Source organism: Aotus nancymaae, unplaced genomic scaffold (genome assembly GCF_030222135.1).
Source record: "Aotus nancymaae isolate 86718 unplaced genomic scaffold, 86718_ANA_hifiasm-v0.15.2.pri h1tg000115l, whole genome shotgun sequence".
NCBI classification, from domain to species: Eukaryota; Metazoa; Chordata; class Mammalia; order Primates; family Aotidae; genus Aotus; species Aotus nancymaae.
Window position 1 is genome coordinate 4,541,721 of NW_026988530.1, and position 21,452 is coordinate 4,563,172.

The 21,452-nt window shown below is 32.9% G+C and overlaps 1 protein-coding gene across 9 annotated transcripts in view; it reads right to left on the minus strand.

The window, feature by feature from the left end:
• Positions 1-547: 547 nt before the first annotated feature.
• CEP44 (centrosomal protein 44) overlaps positions 548-21,452 on the minus strand; it is a 30,470-nt gene continuing 9,565 nt past the window's right edge. For 5 of the 9 annotated variants that reach the window (XM_064371028.1, XM_064371026.1, XM_064371027.1 and 2 more), the window contains 11 exons: positions 20,714-20,852; positions 17,798-17,945; positions 16,598-16,744; positions 16,083-16,205; positions 11,542-11,712; positions 10,340-10,546; positions 9,550-9,616; positions 7,845-7,940; positions 4,469-4,593; positions 4,195-4,232; positions 548-3,479 (listed from right to left, as the gene is read on the minus strand). In XM_064371028.1, the coding sequence (XP_064227098.1) occupies positions 3,437-3,479; positions 4,195-4,232; positions 4,469-4,593; positions 7,845-7,940; positions 9,550-9,616; positions 10,340-10,546; positions 11,542-11,712; positions 16,083-16,205; positions 16,598-16,744; positions 17,798-17,945; positions 20,714-20,802 (1,254 nt within the window). In that variant the 5' untranslated portion in view covers positions 20,803-20,852 and the 3' untranslated portion in view covers positions 548-3,436. Of the gene's footprint in view, positions 3,480-4,194; positions 4,233-4,468; positions 4,594-6,937; positions 7,077-7,844; positions 7,941-9,549; positions 9,617-10,339; positions 10,547-11,541; positions 11,713-16,082; positions 16,206-16,597; positions 16,745-17,797; positions 17,946-20,713; positions 20,853-21,452 lie in introns of those variants that run through there. The other 4 variants (XM_064371031.1, XM_012454679.3, XM_064371032.1 and 1 more) reach the window with 4 other exon arrangements.

The window sequence follows — 21,452 nt, forward strand, 5'->3', positions numbered from 1 at the left end:
ACACTTAATTAAAAAGCAAAACCAAATTGAATTTTTACTAGTAATTTAGTGGACTTTGCTGAGAAAAAAAACAAAAACAAAACCATATATTCTTATATAGTCCTAATTCCCACAAATATTATAAACATAAATCATGATAAAACTAATACGAATTTTTAAAAATTTCCTCTTCAAAAGCAAGTTTGCATGTTCCGAATGTGCTACTGCTGTCAGTGCTGTACTGATTTTCCAGCTTTCTTCTCTGAGTGGTGTAAGAAACTTGCCCTTTTTGCTAGGATCATTAAAACTCAAGAGACACAATTAAAGCTTTAATTTTGTAGTTTAATGTTTTACATTACCTCTACTTCACCTTCCTTTAGTTTCAAAGAAAGGAAGCAAACAAACCTGGGGAATTGTTAAAAAGTAAAAATCAAAGTGACAATGTTATTTGAGTTCAAAAAGCACTGTAGTTTATAAAATTGACAAGGCTTTTTTTAAAAAAATTTATGCTTCCCCAAGTGTGTATCAATTATATAAAGCTATGAGTAATGAATGGCATGAAACAAAGTTCCAACATTTTCAAGTTTTATTTTTAAAAGAATATATTGCAACATTACATATAAAAAAAAATAGAGGAAAACAAACAAACATGATACTATTTTTTCCAACTCAATAGTTCTTAGCTTTACCTAGAATTTTCACATAGTTGATGTTAACTTCTTTTGAACTCTTTCTGACTAGTATTTTACCTTATGTATTCTTTATAGTATTTCCATATTATCTCTACCTAGACCTATTCAGAGCATAGTACAAGCTACTGACACCTTTGTCAGTAGTATGATGTTTTTTCATCCAGCTTATGTGAGAATGAAAAGAATGAAAGTGAACATTTAATTTAACTTAGGGTTAATTACGTAGCTCCAGATAATCTCTTCAGAACTCCCCTGCTTCATCTCCTCAAGTTAATCAACAGTGGTTAGTTTAAGACTACAAACCACTTACCAAATTGCCTAAAAGAGAAAACTTTTAAAAATAACAAACTGTTGATTGCTCCAATAACTTCAATAAAGTCAAATTAGCTTTATTTTTCCAAAAATTATGTTGTCAAGATAGAGACTCTTTGTAAGTTTAAATGTATGTTGTATTATGAGTTGATTAGTCCCTGTTAGATAGTTGTTAGACAAAAGTTATTAGAGAAAAGTTTAAGAAAATTTGGATTCTAAATTTCCACTTGATAATATGTATTAAGTATTTTATATTTTCAATATATACTTATCTTTTGCCCGCTGTCTATACACTAGATTAGAAATGTTTTAAGTCATTTCATTGTGTATATATCCATACTATATAAAGAAAAAACAAAGGAAGAAAGAGACAACTTTTCTTCTAACTTCCATAAGAAAACTTCCAAACTGTTTCCTTTTAAAATTTTTCAAAAGGGAAAAATTATTGTTTGAAGGGAAATCACTTGTTTTCCTAAAAGGTAAAATATTGGCATATTAACCACAAGATGGTGCTATAATTCCATGCTGCTACTAGTATTTTATAACTTAATCGATACAGTAGTTTTTTACCTTATAACTATAATCTCTTAATTTTTATAAATGTATTTCTCTTGCAATTGAAAAAATTAAACCTAACAGGCTTCATTAATTCTGGAAATATTTACTGAAACTCTGTTAAATTCAAAATTGTATGTTTCTGTGGGCTAACAGAAAATTTCATTTTAAAGTCTGATGACCAAATATTTATTAGAATACTAAAAATGTGGCCAGATGTGGTGACTCATGCCTGTAATCCTAACACTTTGGGAAGTTGAGGTAGGCAGGTAGCTTTAGCTCAGGAGTTCGAGAACAGATTGGGCAACATGGTAAAACCCTGTCTCTACAAAAATACATAAATTAGCTGGGCATGGTGGTACAGGCTTATAGTCCCAGCTACTTAGGAGGCTGAGGCACGAGAATTCGCTTGAACTTGGGAGATGGAGGTTACAGTGAATGGAGATCATGCCACTGCACTCCAGTCAGGGCAAAAGAGTGAGACCCTATCTGAAAAAGAAAAAAAAAAAAGTACCAAAAGTGCTTTCTTAAAAGTGATTTCTTATGTTTTTTCAAATTTACAAAAACAAAAATAAATTTTTAAGTGATTTCTACTCATAACAGTATTTTACATTTGACAGTGAAATATAGAATGATACATGTCTACCATAAATAGACGAATAAATAAAACATAATCAGATGATCCACATAATAAAAAATAAAATACTCTTTTTCCTTCCAGATAATAAAGTCAATTTTCTTGAGGATTTTCCAGGATTGTTACACTTTTATCTATAAAATTTTAAAATATATAATTTATATAGTAATATTAAAAATAAATTTCATTTTTCCATTGATTTAACTTCAGCTAAGGCTTTTTTTCCCTCTCAAAAAAATGTATAATTTTTCATCATTTTAAAAAAAACAAAACACCTCACTGTGTATCTTTTAATGCCAGCTAGAATGGCTACATTCTCTGTTATACTGGTCTTAAAAAGTGTTACACTACCGGGCATGGTGGCTCACGCCTGTAATCTCAGCACTTTGGGAGGCCAAGGCAAGCAGGTCACCTGAGGTCAGGAGTTGGAGATGAGCCTGATCAACATGGAGAAACCCTGTCTCTACTAAAAATACAAAGTTAGCTGGGCATGGTGGTGCATGCCTGTAATCCCAGTTACCCAGGAGGCTGAGGCAAGAGAATCACTTGAACCCGAGAGGTAGAGGTTGTGGTGAGCTAAGATCCGCTACTGCACTCCAGCCTGGGCAACAAGAGCAAAAAAAACTAGAAGTGTTACACAACAGAGCACTACAACGTTCAACATGTTTCTCATGGTGAACCTTGAGATCTGTTACCCAGCACAAAAGGAGAATCTTAACCTTAATTTCTCAGTGTTAACTGGAAAGGTATTGCCATTTTTGACTAAGCATGAAATAGCTGTCTTCTTGTTTAATATTTAATGATCTTTTTTAACTATTCATCATAACTTATTCATCAGTACACATGGCAAGATGGTATATATGAGAGCCTCCTGGGTATAATATGCAAGTTCCAACTGGAATGTTTCCAATAGGATGTAAACCATAGTCCTCAAGCTTGTGCTTTAAAAAACATTACTTAGCACACTGCCAACAAATGTCAACACAGAAATACAGTGCTGTAATGACTTCACTCTGTAAGAGAAGAACATGAGTTTTTCCTAAAAAAAAAGAAAAAGAAAAAGTGACACAAGGTAAAGTAGTATAATCATTGCTCAAAAATATTACACAATTTATTCAATAATGAATGAAAAAATTCATTGACCAAATGAAATAGAAATTGTCAAAAACATTGCAGTATATTAAAATTGTAGAAAGAATTCTTAAAATATACAACATGTATGGTAACCGAAGTCCTAGAGTTAATGTAGAAAATCCTACAATTAGTGATTTGAACATTTCAGTAACTCTGCAGTTTCTTCAAACCTGAAATATAATAGACAGATAATGTATTAAGTAAATCAATAATTCACAATAAAGCACAGCATTTTAGTTACTGAAATTATGCTTTTTAAGCTAAAATAAATTTGAATATTTTTCTTATCTATAAGTACATTTACTATGAATAAACTGTGTCCAGAGGGAGGAAAAACAAGAGTCAATTATGAGTCTTGTATTCTTAGAGTGTAAGTTATTTAAATACTTTTTGCATTTTCACTTTATATTTCCTTTGAACTGCTCTTTAGAAAACTCACATCATTTGTACTAGATAAAAACATCATTTTTAGTATCTTATCAATAACTTACCAAAAAACACCAGTGATATTTTCACGATACTGAAAATGTCTCCAAACCAACCATCTACATATATTATTTAATATTTTGAGAAATCAGTTATCAAAACTATGTAATACTCTTGATTAGTTACCAACCAAAAATATCTTTGTACTCTAATCTGCAGTTAATTCCATTAACAATTCCAACAAGTTTTACATCACTTGTTGGAAAGTAAAACAGTAACTCATCTCACAAACACATAACTGTGGGTGAATTTATTATCCAATGGAGTCCTGAAGGAAATTCCACACCTGATAGAGAGACCTTTAAGGTTTGAAACACACATGCACATTTTATACATACTGCAATCCACTACAATTCCCTATAGGGAAATAAATTTCTGTTGCCCCTTTCTGTTACTTACATTTTTTTCATCCTTTCCATTTTCTGGATTGTTGTTTCCTTTAATTTAAAAAGCAACAAATTTAGGTGATTTCTCAAAGTAAATCATCATCAAAGATGGACCCCAGAATGTATAAAATACAGTCTAAAACATTGCATTAAATACTGTTTACGTAAGAAAGAATTTGAGAGACTAAGATTTACAGTTTTGCTATTTTTCTTGCCAGCAATATATAGAACTAAAACTAATGCTTGCTTATTTTCTTAATTTAGAAAGAAAATAAACATTTTCTTACCTCTGAAATCTCATTTAAACCACAGTAATTAACGGTAGAGGTTCTGGGAGTTGAATCTGATGATGCTGTACTATAGCCAGAGGACAGAGGAATACTTGCTGGTCTCTCTACTTTGCTTTTTCTGTCTGTGAAAAAATTAAGTTTTAGGTAACCTTTTCCTTTTCACAGAGTCAGATATCTGAAAACATTATTTATAGACGGAAGAAAAACATACTATTTTAATTAAAAATGGCTATCGGTATAGATCAAAGAGTTTTTAGTACTCTTTTAAGGTAACAGCTTACATATGGAGATTCTCATGTTAAAAACTGGCCAGTAAAAATTACAAAAGGCAGTATTATTGTCACAATAGCAATCAGTTTGAATAAACAGGCAAGTTAATAATTTATTTTACAATATAACCTAATCGATCATGTATATTCTTAAAATGGTGACATCTACATTAAATAATTAGTATCAATGAATTTGTCATGATGCTTTTATTCAGCAACATTTAAGCATTTCGCAAATTTTTTTTACTAGTGTTCAGTGGCAAGTGACAACTATTACCATAACTGACCATATATATCTTTTAAAAATCAAGAAACATTCTAACTTGATTTGACATATATGAAAAGAAGTAATACAAAAAATTTAAGATTCACAGATTTCTTTTTCTAAAAAAATGAAAAATCTAACATTTCAAATATTCTGATATTATTAATTTGACAAAATGATGGCAAATCTCCCCTACAGAAAAACCAATTAGAGACGATTACAGATAATGGAATAAATCCTACAAACCCTATGTTTTAGTCAGAAGACATTGGGCTGCAAAAGCAATACAAAAAAAAAATAGACACCCATTTAAAGTGGTTCACATAAAGACAGCTTTATTGTAAGCCTACACAGACAACCTCAATTAGGGAACAAACTATTACCATGTGAGAACTGAAATAACTAGAAGACTAACTTTCATGTCTCATAGAGCCATAGTCTCTTTTGCCTACTTCTGCCAGTTGCTCCATTCCTCTGCTTTTCTCTGTAGAATGGCTTTCTCTGCTGACTCATCAGCATATACTTGAACCACATAGCCAGCCCAGTCCGGGCTCAGTATCATTTCACTAACTTATTCGTGGTGTCCTAATTCCAAATTCTAAGAGAATGTATTTTGACTCAACACACTTTGGATTGGTATTCTCTGGGTTAGGTGTCTATTCTTGATCCAATTAGCTAAGCCTGGGGGTCAAGATAACAGGGTACAACGCTGAAGACTACCTAAATCCAGATCTTTTAGCAGGAGCTGTGGACAAGAGGTTATTTTAAGAAATAATCTGAAATTAGGTAGGAACTATATCTACTATGCCCTAAAACTTGGATTATTTTCTATGGGTATGGATAGTTGTGCTGAACATTTATGTCTTTCCAAAAAGAGGAGGGGGCCCTAAGATAAGGAAACAGGTCTGCGAAGACAGATAAAGGGTGAAGGAATAGTTCTCTTTGTCTTCCACTTTGGGATCCAGACTTTGAGCTATCTAACCTTATTCCAGGGTGTGCCTCATGGTGGGAGAAAGCTGGCATTAGGCAGCTGGCAGACTATTCATAGTTATTCCTAGGTTAGAGGTTACAGAGTGGACTATTACAGAACACCAGCTATATTTAATAGCCAGATCAGTTAAGTGCATATTAATTTCTATAATTTTTCTTATTGCTTTCCTGAATCTTTAAGTAAAGTGTTACTTGTTTAAACATTAATCGTTTCTTAGCTGTGCTATAGGGGATTGAGAAAAGAATTGGTAACTGAGTTCAGGTTGGAAAAAAATCGGGAAAGGCATCTGCAACTGACACCAGGCCCCGACACCAGTTGCTATGTCCTTCAGTAGTGACTGCTAAGAAGTCTCTATGAAGAAAGAGACTCTTCTTCTCCTAAGGGTATGGGACATGAGATCTTCTAGCCAACTCTTACCACATGACAATTAATCTTTCACTGCCATCTTTGGAGGCTTATCACCTTATTCTACTAAAAGAATCAGTAGGGTCCTTCACCATTTAATAATTTGTAAGCCAATACTTCCAAATCAAGGATCTAACTGATTTCTAGATATTTTGTGTTAAGTGTTTTAAACATAATTTATTATATATCAAAAGTGAATTCATTATTCCTCCCAAACCTTCTCCTCCATTAAAGAGTAACTAACAATCATCTACCCAATCACATGAGCCAAACACAAGTAGTCAGTTTTAACTTTCTTACTCTCCTTCACTCTTTCTGTATCTATCAGGAATCATGGCATATCAATTTTAACATCTAAATATCTCCCAAATAAATCTTTATCCTCTTTATCCTCACTATCATTGCCTTAGTAGATATCCTCATTATTATTTGGAAATAATGATCACTAAATACTCTTCAAATTATCCTTGTCTATCTTACTTTCCTAACAAATCACTATTCTGCTTTGATGACAACTTTTGTTGTGAAACACAAACCTGAGAATATTTTCTAAAAATCTTTCTATGACTCTGGGACAAACCCCATGACTTGATCTTTCTACTCTTCTGCTTCAGCTTCCTTCAGCACCACACTCTTCTGTGGTGCCACACCTTTCTTAATAATATTTTTTTTCCTCTGAGATGAAAAAGGCATAAAACAAAGCAAAGCAAACAAACAAGCAAACAAAGAAGCAGCTCTAACAGTTGGTGCCCTATCTGGCAATTAACACCTAAACTACTGTACCCTCTACTGAACATAATTTCATAAAAAATAGCATCACATGAGGTCACTTCATTCCTGTAATGATAAAACAAGGGCACCATGTAACCACATAAATGACCAGACAGATAAAAGCCCTCCTTGCCTAATACAAGTACCTATTTTATGAAAATTTCAACTCTATTTCATTCTTACCATCAATCATCAAATTGCTCCTGCTTCCTGATGGCACCCATAGCCCTTGCTTCCTCAAACCCTCTCCAAAATTATCCAACACAAGCCCAATTCTTAAAAGCCTCTGCTAACTCACTCTTACCAAGACATTAAGGTGCCTTACAGTTCATGGAACACTGTATTCCTGATAAAGCCAAAACAAATCTAGAACCTCACAAAAACTATTCTTGATTTAACATGATTCTAAACCAAGAGTGGTAAATTATTGCTCTCTGCATCCAAATGAAATCAAACCCTCCTATTTCCAAGTAGCATGTATGAGGTATAATGTGTCTTTATAAACTTGAGTCTTTTGATTAACCTAGATCAGATCATAAACTCTGAGACCAGGTATTTACCCTAATCATAATCTGTAATCCATTTCAGATGGTGGCCTATCTGTTCATTATTCTCAGTCCTGGCACAGTTTCTGAAATTTAGCTATGTGAGTCTGGGCATGGTAATGCATACCTGTGATCCCAGCACTTTGAGAAGCAGAGAGGGGAGGATCGGTTGAGCTCAGGAGTTTAAGGCCAGCCTGAGCAATATAGCGAGACCTTGTCTTTACTAAAAACAATAAATAAATAAATAAAAATTAGCCAGTTGTGGTGGCACACACCTGTAGTCCTACCTATTCAGGATGTTGAGGCAGGAGGATAACTTTAAGCCAAGGAATTAATGTCCAGGAGACTGCAATGAGCTATGATTGCACCACTGCACTCCAGCCTGAGCAAGAGTGAGACCATCCTTGTCTCACAAAACAAACAAAGAAATAAAATTTAGCCATGTGTTTTCTAAATAGGTTAAAGATATATTCTATAATTATGTCATTAAAAAATAATAAGCCTGAAGATCTAAAATCAAACTTGCAAAAGGCAATGTTTTACAAATAGCAAGCATTCAATATTCTTTCAGTGTGTAAATATTTAAACTCTACTATAGGCAAATATTGGTGATAAAAGCACAGATATACTTTCTGTGTACTAGACAGGCAGACCATAAGATAAAGTTTTGCTCCCAAGGATCCTATAGTCAAGCTTTAACATTTGTTAAATAAATACATGAATGGATAAATAAAATAGGCAACATTTTACCAAATCTGAAATCTGCAGCCTATAATAAATTTAGCTGCCTTAAATAGCATCTCAAATAATTATATTTAATAACCTAATCACCAAAATTATTCTCTGTGTGATCATATTGATATGTGCTCCAAATATGCAGTGGTTAAGAAAAAACTTCAAATCAGTTGCCTGGATTCAAATTTGACCTACCATTCAATAACTGTGTGACCTTTGTCATAGTTACTTAATTTTGCTGTACCTCAGTTTCCTCATCTATTAAATATAAAAATAGTACTTATCTTGCATTCAAGAATTAAATGAGTTACTATAGTAGTTATAATAGTGCTAGGCACACTGTTAGTGCTAGAATATACTGTTATTTTATTGTGACATCTATAGTAAAGCTGAAAGATTTTATAATGTTAATCCACAGATAGTAAAATTTAACTTGATGAATTCTCAATTGGACAAAACATCTCTTTTATAGATATGACTTAATCATAGATGTAGCACACAATTTAGATCTGTCTTTTAAAAAATATAAGAATCAAAAAAAAAAAAACAAAGCTGTCACTGAAAAACAGAAATCTTATCCTGAGCAAAATATCAATAGCCTAGTAAAGTTACGTGACACAGAAAAGACCTGTCCTAATATTAGATCGTTCGCATTTTATCATTATCAGTGAACTATTCACATGTAAGAAGTTTGCAATACTTTATAGGTTACTGACAAAGGTGTTTTCTTCTCTTACATATTATTTACATATGAGAAAGCTACTACCTACCTAAGCTTAAATTTTAAAAGTTGGAGGCTGATTTTAATATTCTAGAGCACTTGATTATTCTAGAATGATTAAGACAGTAAAATATCTCTAAAACTTTTCAACTTTGTACACTAAAATTTATTCACCCACTCTGTAAGTGAAATAAGTAGGCTGGATTCTTAAGCAATTCTTGGCTTTGGAGGTATGCAGGTTCATTATTTTCTTTGTTCTAAGAGCTTTGCAATTTCTAAACAATAAGGGTTAAGAATACTAAAATTACCAAATACCTATAATAATTATTTTTCTGAAAACTCATCATACCAATTCTAATAGTATTTACAAACTTACGAGGATTCAGAAGATTCACGTCGCTACAAGAAGCATAGTCTTCACTAATTTCATTAAACTCACCACTCTGAAATAACAGTTAAATATTTAGAATGAAATGAAATAAAAGGAAAATCCTTCATTTTATATCTTAATACCAAGCATAAAATATAAAGATAGCATGATAAATGTTTAAATATTTTTAATTTTTATATTTATAAAGCAATACATATATTGTATGTTCCACATAAAAGAAATGTTTTAAATATGAAAGCAGATAGCAAGCTTCTTGAATCTATCTTCACTTTCTAGGAAGGAAAGACAGACCAGAAATTGAAATCCTGAGTAAAAGAAACAAATTCCTTAGATTTGATAAGGCAATGGTAAATTTGGTAACTCTTCCATGAAATTCACAATATGATTGAAGTAAATGAGCAAAAAAAAAAAATTATCAGTATCTTCTGTATCTTTTCTACTCTATGAAAATAGATCATCTGTACTATTAAAAGATATAAAATAATATTAGGCTTTTCATAAAATCTATCATATTCTTCCCTCATTTTAAGTTCTTCAAGTATTATTAACATCTGTAAAAGTTCAACTTACAAGTTTTTCGGATTACCTTATTCAATGAAGAGAGAAACAGCCACAATAACATACAGGCTATATTTAAACAGGACTTTATTCTAACTAGGCATTTACTCATCACTCAAATATTCTCATATTTAGCATTCCCCCAATAACACACATATAACAAAGAAATACTTTGTTATATCTGAGATATTTTATAAACATTAAAGGAAGAAAATACCTTTTTAGACAAAAGCATTTCTGTTTCAAGAAGAGTAACACGACTAAGGAGATTAGTCCAGGTCTTTTCATCCACCATCACTTTTCCTTTCATTTTTTGTTCCAAACAGTCTAACCTTTTCTCTATCAAAGTTAGTTTCTTAAGATTTTCTTGGCATTCAGCAAGCATAGTCTGTAGTGCAGTAATCTCAGGATTAACATTTATATCCTAAAAAGGTTAGAGAGATTAAAAATAAAATTATACAAACTGAATTTCCTTTAAAAATTAATGTATTCCCACTTCCACGGTGTTATCTCAATAGTTAGGAGAGATAGTCCTTCTTGAGAGTCAAGAGAGTTATCTCTGGATGGAGACTACTTGGCCACTTAAACTAGTTCTGAAAATTTGTGACCTTGATGCCTCCATTTCCTCATCTTAAAAAAAAAAGAGAGAGAGAGAGAGGTAAGAGCAGTATCTACTTCATATGATTCTTGTGATGAATTAATTTGCATAATTCTCTTAATACCAGGTAGTAAAATAAAACTATTATTAACTAGCTTCTTGAAACAATATCTAGCACAAAGCTAAGAAGAAATGACTGAAAACAACACATAGTGCATTGAGATTGTTCAGTTTGCCATATAACAGGAAGTAGGTCCAATGGCCATCTGGTAGTTTCTCTAAGTGACAACTGTATATTGATATACTGAGATCTATAGAAGTCACAAGATATCGAAGCATAGAAAAAGAAGTTTTAGCCAGAACAGTAGAGGTCAGACATATATTGGGGTCTGTGGCAATTAAGAGTAATACAAATGGCATCTTAAGAGAGACAAAAGAATAGCAAGGACCCAGAAAGGAAAATGAGTAGGCAATAAAGTACCAATCTTTTCCATTGACCAGTAAAGAAAGTAGGTGGTAGAGAACCTCCAATGTGCAAAGTAGTGCATCTCTATGTCTTACTAAATTGTAGATTCCTTAAAGTCAAGTACTATATCTTATTCTACTTTGTATTACTCCAACACTTAGCCCAGCACCCTAAACATAACCAGCAAATAATTATTTTTAGTAAGACTTACTACTTACTAAGTAATTGTAACATAAGTAAAAGATCATGATCAATAATTCAAAAGGCTAGAAATATTCCAAAGTTTAACGGATAGAATACTTAAACATTTAAGTAAGAAATATTGGTATCTACTTAAAAAGTCCAAAATTGTTACCTGTTGCTCAGCCTCGGTTTCAGGAACCTTTACTTCAGGCATCTTTATTTCGGCAGCATTTAAGTCAGACACGGTAATTGCTTCATTAACATCTGTTACTGTACTTAACGTATCCTCAGGAATGTTAACATTATCTTCATTATACAAGTGACGAATCACCACAGCTTTTTTCTGTATAGGCAAAAATATGTAGGAAATACTTCAATGTTTTCCTCCCACAATTTTTATTTTTTTAAACTTTTAAGTTCAGGGGTACATGTGCAGGTTTGTTACACAAGTAAATTTGTTTCATGGGGTTTTTTTGTGCAGATTATTTCATCACCCAGGTATTAATCTTAGTACTCATTAGTTATTTTTCCTGAACTTCCTCCTACCCTCCACCCTCTGAAAGGCCCCAATATGTGTTGTTTTCCTCCATATGTCCATGCATTCTCATTATTTAGCTCCCACTTATAAGTGAGAACAAGCAGTATTTGGTTTTCTGTTTCTGCACTAGTTTGCTAAGGATAAGGACCTCCCGCTCCATCTATGTCTCTGCAAATGACATGATCTCATTAATTTTTATGGCTATAGAGTATTCCATAGTGTATATGTACCACATTTTCTTTATCTGCTCTATCATTGATGGGCATTTAGGTTGATTCCATGTCTTTGCTATTGCATTTACATTTGCTATTGTGAATGGTGCTGCAATGAACATATGCATACATGTGTCTTTACAACAGAACAATTTATATTCTCTTGAGTATATACCAAGTAATGGGACTGATGGGTCAAACGATATTTCTGTCTTTAGGTCTTTGAGGACTTGCCATATTATCTTCCACAGTAGTTGAACTAACTTACACTCCCACCAACAGTGTATAACTGTTCCTTTTTCTCCATAACCTCACAAGCATCTGTTGTTTTTGACTTTTTAATGATAGTCATTCTGAGAAGCGTGAGATAGAATCTCATTGTGGTTGTGATTTGCGTTTTTCTAATGATCAGTGATGTTGGGCTTTTTTTCATATGATTATTAGCTGCAAGTATGCCTTCTTTTGAGAAGTATATGTTCATATCCTTTTTCCACTTTTTAATGAGGTTGTTTTTTTCTTGGAAATTTGCTTAAATTCTTTATAGATGCTGGATATTAGGCCTTTGTCAGATATAAGATTGCAAAAATTTTCTCCCACTCTGGAGGGTGTCTGTTTACTTGGTTGATAGTTTCTTTTGCTGTGTAGAAGCTTTTTAGTTTAATTAGATCCCATTTGTCAACTTTGGCTTTTGTTGGAATTGCCTTTGGCGTCTTCATCATGAAATCGTTGCCTATGCCTATGTCCTGAGTGGTATTGCCTAGGTTGTCTTCCAGAGTTTTTATAGTTTTGGGTTTTATATTTAAGTCTTTAATCCATCTTGAGTCAATTTTTGTATATGGTATAAGGAAAGGGTCTAGTTTCAATCTTCTGTATATGACTAGCCAATTATCCCAGCACCATTTATTAAATAGGGAAACCTTTCCCCATTGTTTGTTTTCATCAGGTTTGTTGAAGATCAGATAGTTGCAGGTGTGCGGTCTTATTTCTGGGTTCTCTGTTCTCTTCCATTGGTCTATGAGTCTGTTCTTGTACTAGTACCATGCTGTTTTGGTTACTGTAGCCCTGTAGTATAGTTTGAAGTTGGGTAGCATGATGCCTCTAGCTTTGTTCTTTCTCCTTAGGATTGGCTTGGCTATTTGGACTATTTTTGGTTTCATATAAATTTTAAAATAGTTTTCTTTAGTTCTGTGAAGAATGTCAACGATAGTTTAATGGGAATAGGACTGAATCTATAAATTGCTTTGGGCAGTATGGTCATTTTAACAATACCGATTCTTCCTACCCATGAGCATGAAATGTTTTTCCATGTGTTTGTGTCATCTCTGATTTCTTTGAGCAATGTTTGATAGTTCTTGTAGAGATCTTCCACCTCCCTTGTTAGCTATATTTCTAGGTATTTTATTCTTTTTGTGGCAATTGTGAATGGGAGTTTGTGATTAGTTTTCGGCTTGACTATTGTTGGTGTATAAAAATGCTAGCAATTTTTACACATTAATTTTGTATTCTGAGATTTTGCTGAAGTTCCTTATCAGCCTAAGAAGATTTTAGGCTGAGAAGATCCTCTCACAATTATTTTAAACATACACACAGTAATTTTGCAGAAGGAACACCAATCTTTAATGATTTTTAAAAGCTTAAATTATCACATATAATGTATATATCAAAACATTACAATTACTAATATTACTAATAATTAATGTGATGATAAAATTAGAGTTATGACTTAATACAATTCTTACCTTTTAGAAAAAACACTTAAGTATTTATTAAATTATCTCTGAGATTTGTTTTAAACTGTTCCAGTTTTGTGTGTATGGCGGCGGCGGGTGGGTGTTGGGAAATAAAGACAAAACAAGATTAGCAAAGAGTTGAGAAATTGTTGAAAGTGGATGATGGGTACGTTTGTAAATGTTTGAAATGTTCCATAATAAAAGTTATTTTTAAAAAAGGTTGCTGCATAATTCACTTATAAATAATCAAGAACTGGCTCTATGAGTAGGACTCATTACAATTTTTCTATTAAACAAACTGCAATTTATTAGACCTTCAGCTAGCAATTCAAACCTAATAATGACAAAGAAAAAGTCCTGACAAAAAAGCATTAGGTCATGCTAGGCATTTATATAGAAATCTTCTACCTACTTCCTATTCTACAGTTTGTATACACACTATAAAAATATATGTGACTCAGAAGTCACATATAGCACACTATATAAAGCACGGGGATACGAGATAATTTGCTTTAATACTGACTCAACTTTTGCTTGTAAACAAAGAAATGTACTTCTATACTCTGCCTTTCTGAATCTGAGAACTTTCAATACTTATTCAAATTCCTGATAAAGATCTGATATAAATTTTGATAGAAAACAAAGAAAACTTTAAGAAAATGAAAAGTCTAATGTTTTGAAGTTTACATTTTTCTTGGCTAGGACAATTTAGATTGTCCCCTCAACTCTCATACTGAAAAAGAAGACTGAAAAGTATACTTAATTATATCAACTTATATATAATAAGTGCTCACAGTGTACCTAATCCTGTGCTAAGCAAAATGAAGGTACAAAAAAATCAGTATAAGAAAATCCCTGTTTATACATGTTCCTTCTAGTTGATGAAGAATATAAGCTGTAAGTCATTTAACAGCTAGAAAATAATATGTAAAACTAACAAGAGTTAGATGAGTTACAGATGCAAGTGTACAAAAATTATGTGCACTTATTCAAAAATCGTGACTATTTATCATTCTTTATATTGTCCTCATTACCTCGAGCAAAACAGGCACATTAAAAAGAAGTGGCATGAGAACCTTTTCTCACAATAAAACTTCACTTTTTTAAGGTATAAAGGAATAAATACATATTTTTTCGAGATGGAGTCTCGCTCTGTCACTCAGACTGGACTGCAGTAGTACAATCTTGGCTCACTGCAACCTCTGCCTCCAGGTTCAGGCAATTTTCCTGCCTCAGCCTCTCGAATAGCTGGGGCTACAGGTGCCTGCCACCATGCCCGGCTAATTTTTATATTTTTAGTAGAAACGGGGTTTTGCCATGTTGGCCAGGCTGGTCTCGAACTCCTGACCTCAGTTGATCTGCCTGATTTGGCCTCCCAAAGTGCTCGGATTAGAGGCATGAGCTACTATGCCAGGCCCAAGAATAAATTTTTAAAATAGATTCTGTTTACATAACTCATCTATTTTGGATTAGGACAGAAATAATTCTCTAGATTATACTTCAGCCAAGAATTATTCACATCCTTTATTTAATTACACCACTGATAATTCATCTGATATTCTATCATTCACTCAGAAAGAGTTTTCTCCAGATGGACGACAGCTGAAAGTATATCATAAAATAATATTTTAGCTTATCTCTCCCTTATCTCTCCCTTACTGGTAGAAAAACTGTATCTCTGAACGCATTAGATTCATTTTGCCACAGGTGCTCAAAGCAGATAAGGGCAGAGAAATTATCTCTTAACAAAGTGAAAACATTCGAAATATTAACTGAAAACCAGATTCTATGTGTAGGGACTACCAATCATTGGATAATTCATACTTGCTTACAGAAATATAAATGTACATAACTGAATCATTATAACCTATCACTATTACTAATGTAGGCTCTTTATATGTTCCCATGTTTTAGGAAGACCAGATATACAATTAAGAGCAAATGTAGACAACTGCGTAAGATAATCTTCCTAAATCACTACTCTTCTGTTTAGGAGATTAGGCAGAAATAGAAATCAGAAATAAAAAGAGAACACCTACTTAATTTTACATTTCTATCCTACTGTTATAACTTCAGGAATATTTCTCAAAAGAATATGACATGCACTGTTAAAAATCCCCACACTCCATTATCTAATTAGAATGTTTCACCAGGTGCCAGTCAGAAAAGTGAACACTGTACATTGGATTAGGTAACTCTTAAACTACATGATGTTTTCTTTGTGGTTGCATACCTTTCCTGAAGTTATAAGCCTCCCAGTGATATCAATGCCAATAGCTTCTGCAGATATTTTCTCATTGCTTGAAGGAGGTTCTGACTTAGCAGAACTGATTTTCTTCCTTTGTTGTGATGGAATCTAAAAAAAAAGGTATTAGTCAAAATAACAAATTTTGTGTGAAAGCATGGTTATATATTAAAATTCCATTAAGATTTAAATTTTCATATGTGAAATATAACTGACAAATGATGAGACTCAGATGAGACTACATGTCTTTTAAGAAGTAACCAAAATGTATTATGTTAGAACTGTTAGTTTTTAACACCAGCAGTTCCCAGACACAGATGTATAAAATAAGAGAGTAGTATTTAAAATAAACATCAAGCTTTATAAAGTTACTCAAATATTTGAATAATACAGTAAGTGTACTATGAAATAATTTGCTATCTAGGGTATTGATTTTATACATTAAAATACCGAGCCATCTATTAATAGCATACATTAGCATTAAAATCTATTCATAAAATTACCTTCTGAAGACTGCTTAATTCCTTGTGCTTTTTCATCACACAATTCAAAATATCACAAACAATTTGAATTTTCCGTTCTGCAAACCCACATTGGATGAATTGCTTTTTCGTCAAAATTGGTTTATAATTAAATTGATCACGAAGAAGCTGCAGAGGAAACAGACTGATGTAATAATTGGGAGCAATTCATTTCTAAAACTTAAAATGATAAATGGCCACCTGGTCAGGGGAATAATGGCCACTTTTGAGAGGACAAGGAAAACTAAGCCATGAACTAAAGAGTACTAAAGTAATTTATAGGGCTGGTGTTAAGTCATGATCCGGTAAAACAGGTATCAGGTGGAAGACAGGTAGCCAAACATATGCCGTAGAAGAGAAGCTGTCCAGAGAGATGGCCAATATGGTGAAACCCTGTCTCTACTAAAATACAAAAAATTAGCTGGGCATGGAAGTGCGCGCCTATAGTCCCTACTCAGGAGGCTGAGGCAGGGGAACTGCTTGAACTGGGGAGACAGAGATTGCAGTGAGCAGTGAGCCTAGATCGCGCCACTGCACTCCAGCCTGGTGACAGAGCAAGACTCTGTCTCAAAAGGGAAAAAAAAAAGACTACATTTGATAAAGGGGTTTTACCATTAAAAACAAACTTTAATAAAAACCACAGTACTTAGGCAAAAATTAATGATAAAAGCAGGGTTTAAAAAAAATCAAATGCAAGATTAAATTAAGTATACACATAGTACAAGTGTAAATACTAGGGTAGATACAAGACATACTCTCAGACCTCAAAGAATATATCAGTTACAAAAAAAAAAGAGTATGTCAGTAATAGTTCCTTCTTACAAACAACTAAATTAACTTATAATTATAAAAAACTATAAATTTTACTGAACATAATTACATTATTCTCTAATTTCTGCCAGTATACCAAATTTTACTAAAATTTGATATAAAAAGGGCCAAGAACAGCCGACAGCAAATGTTTATTTGCCATCGCTGTATTTATTAGAATAGGAAACATTCAAAAAGCAAACATGAATTGTATCTTGATTTCAACAGGGACTACATTTAAATGAGATAAATACAAATGAAAATAGCCTGTCAACTGTATGTGCTGTATATATTTAAGAAGTTATAACTAAAACATTCATTTAAAAAAATCATTCAATAACTTATAATTATTATTTTATAAACTCAAAATACCTTATAGACAGCGTCTATAAAGCGCAAGTCATTCTTTGCTATCAGCTCTACATTGGATTCCATTATAAGTTCTGTTACATACGGTGAGTAAGAGGTAAAAGAATAGCTGATGATGGGCAAAGATGCTGCTGTGTCTCCCTTTATCAAACTGTTAGGGAAAAAAAGAAACATTTTAATAAGCATTTAGTAAGCATAATTCCACAAAGTTGGATAATCAAGAAAATATAAGAAATGTTTATAATAATTTAAAACTTAACACCATAGCCATAATAATTAGGTGATACATGAGACTGTCTAGATTCCATTCCTCATTCTAAACCACTCTAGCCAGACTACTAGGAAATACCACTGTTCATTTGCTGGAAAAACTTACTATATCTCTCTAGTACCAATTATTTACCATTGATTTTCCAAAGCTTAGTTACATTACCTCCTTTGCTCTCTATCGCAAACTTGCAAAGGTAAATATTATGAATTCTAAGCTACAGATGAGGAAGACAGGGCGGAAGAAAGCATGCACTGTGACTTAGCTGAGCAGTCTATTACTTTTCACTTACTGCTTATTCCAAATCTGTACTTCATTACCTATGCTAATTTCTCCAGTCTAGAAAGGTATCCCACTCTTCTTTGCTTATCCAATTGTTATTTATTCTTTATGAATCATTCATCAAATCTCAAGCCTCCCATGACGCTTCCTTGACTTTCTGATCTATACTGATCTCTCCAAAAAAGACTCTCAGGCTGCTCAGTATCTGTTGTCTCATCATCTGTCTGGTAGTGTTTCCTGTCTTCTTATTTTCTCAATGTCAAGTACCTTCACTGATTTTCCCACAACAAAGTGCAGGAGATATTTGTTCAATTTGCCAGTTAAGATTTGTTCAATTTAAGTATTTGTATTTATATAAAACATAAATGTTTTCCAAAAAATTCAAGATGTTCACATAAATATTCCCATCCCCACCCAAATTTTTAATAAGACAGAGAACAAATACATGATAACACTGCATTTTGTTTTTCTGGACAATATGAATTGTTTCTTTTATGTTTCTTTAAAAGTACTACAATATTTTCACCCAATTAGAAAACTGCTCTGGCAACCTTGTCTATCTGAAACACAGTCCAAAAACAGGAAATGAAAAAAAAATGCCTTTTTACAGCAAACTCTGTCCATTTTATGCGCATTATACATAGATGACAGCCAGGCCCATATTTAACACTTCTTTTGTCAAACAATCTCAAAAACCTTGGTTATTTAGTTCCTAAAGACTTAGCATATTGAAACAGCAAGAAAAACAGACATTACAAACTGGCATACCAAGACAAAAAAGTAGCAAATGGCCAGAAAACATTAAAAATGTGAAAAAATAGAAAAAAGAATCAAAATGAGGGGGTTATTGTGTGTGTACTTACATGTGTGTGGCAGGGAGACTAGCAATCTGAGTGTCTCTGGGGAAGAAGCAGCTAGCATTACAAATCTCAATAGACCCTGCAGATTTTAGTACGTTATACAATAATGTAAAAATTATTGTCCTTAATGATGCTCTTGGGTAATAAGAGAACTAGATGTTTAAACATTTTGCTTAGAAAACAAGAAATATTGGTATATTTTAGAATTATTCCTATTTAAAATGTCTCTTAAAATGTTGATGCTTAAAGTGGCAAGGAGAAAACTTGACCAATCAAACTGGTTAAAGCCCTGCAAGTTCTGGATGGTCAAAATTTTCATGTTTTGAGGAATCTAGAGATTCTCACATGCATGGATTTTATCTGTTTCATATCTTCTGCCTTTCACATATCATGCCTGTAATAACAGCAATTAGAGTTAAACTTTCTCCTTATTCCCCCTCTCTACTGTTTCACTAGCAGCCCTCTCTTGAGTTACCTCTCCCTAGTATAACCTCAAGAGTTATCAGAAAATCCATTCTTATATGGATATCCATTCTTATATGTAAAGCCCATTACTCAAGGATTCTACTTAGTAGCTGGTTTAACCAAGTTTCACTCTACTCTTGAACATCTAACTTGGACTTGTTTGGACACTCATTCATCCATTAAATGTCTAATCAACTCCTAATATGTGCCATGCATAATTCTAGATGGGGGGATTTCACAGTGAAAAAAAAAAAAAACAACGAAGTCCAAGACTTCAGCTTTCATTCTAGTAAGCTAAAGGGAAACATTTAATGAATCCATCAATTAATCAATGATAAAAGGTTAAGGGTAAGTGTTACAAAGAAACAGAAGTATGAAAGGATAGAGAATGACTGCAGTACCATATTAGGTTGGCATGAATATAGGATAATGTATGTCGCCATATTCTAAAAACGTTAACTCACAGTTGAAAAATGAAAGCTAAAGTGAAAGGTTCAAAGTGGGGTCTGTTAAATGGGATAGGTTAATAGCAATCCTCTGGTTGCCACAGAAAAAAATCTACTAACTAGAGTCTTCCATATGAAAAAGAACACTTGGCTTAAATGTATAAAACCTTTCCTCCATAAGAGAATAAACAAATGACAAGAAAATACTGACAAGAAATGGCAACAATCTCTTCTTATTCTGGATATATTTAACTGTAAGAAATACCATACAACTGAATATGAGAGAGTGGTAGATTATACATATAACGAAATCTATTATACTTCTATGAGTTTAAAAGTTATACAAAGACTATACCTTATACAGATAAATACTGTGCTTCTAAACAGTTTCAAATCTTTTAAGTTGGAATTCTTCATTACTCCATACTTAGAAATAAACTCCTATAATTCCCTGCTTTCTCAAATATTTTAATCATTTCAAGGCAGATTTAAATAGGATCCAGATAAAAACTGATTTTTCTTAGGTAGTCTCCCATGTTAAATATTATCTTAAATCACTAGCAAGAAGAAAACAAGTAAGTTTGATATCATAGCTTACCCTACACAGTCCACCTCTTCAGGATAATTTAGCAAGCGGAGCACCTGTTCTAGGTTCCGTAAGCTTCTTTTTAAGTCACCTGTTGCCATTATTTAATATCAGATTCAGCTCCACCTCTTAAAATAGTCTAATTTTTCACCTAAAATTAGAAATTCATGAAATACTGGTTAACTGTGTATTTTTGAAGCTTCTTGATTCTATTTTGTTCATATTCCTATTGGCACTTACCATATTTATCTTACCCTAGATCTTTTTTCCCCTAGCTGCTTCTTTACTATTCAAGTTCTACTTTGTAACGACTATAAATTCCTGAATACAGGGTAAGGGTCTCCCCTACCCTCCTTTATGTTTTCCTTCCAAAAAATAAGTTTGCCTTATATTCATGTTGTTATGATGTATCTTATTTGACACTTTCCCAAATACTTTTTTTTTTTTTTTTGAAGAATAAAGCATCATTTGAGAAGACACATCAACTTAGAATAACATGCATCAATGACTCTTTTGGATGTTTATAGAGGCTACATAACACAATCAATAAAAAATGGATCAGCTTATAATCCTAGTACTTTGGGAGGTGGACGCAGGCAAATCATGAAGTCAGGACTTTGAGATTCAGCCTGGCCAGCATGGTGAAACCCCGCCTCTACTAAAAATATAAAAAATTAGCCAGGCATGGTGGCATGCGCCTGTAATCTCAGCTACGCGGGAGGCTGAGGCAGAAGATTGCTTGAACCTGGGA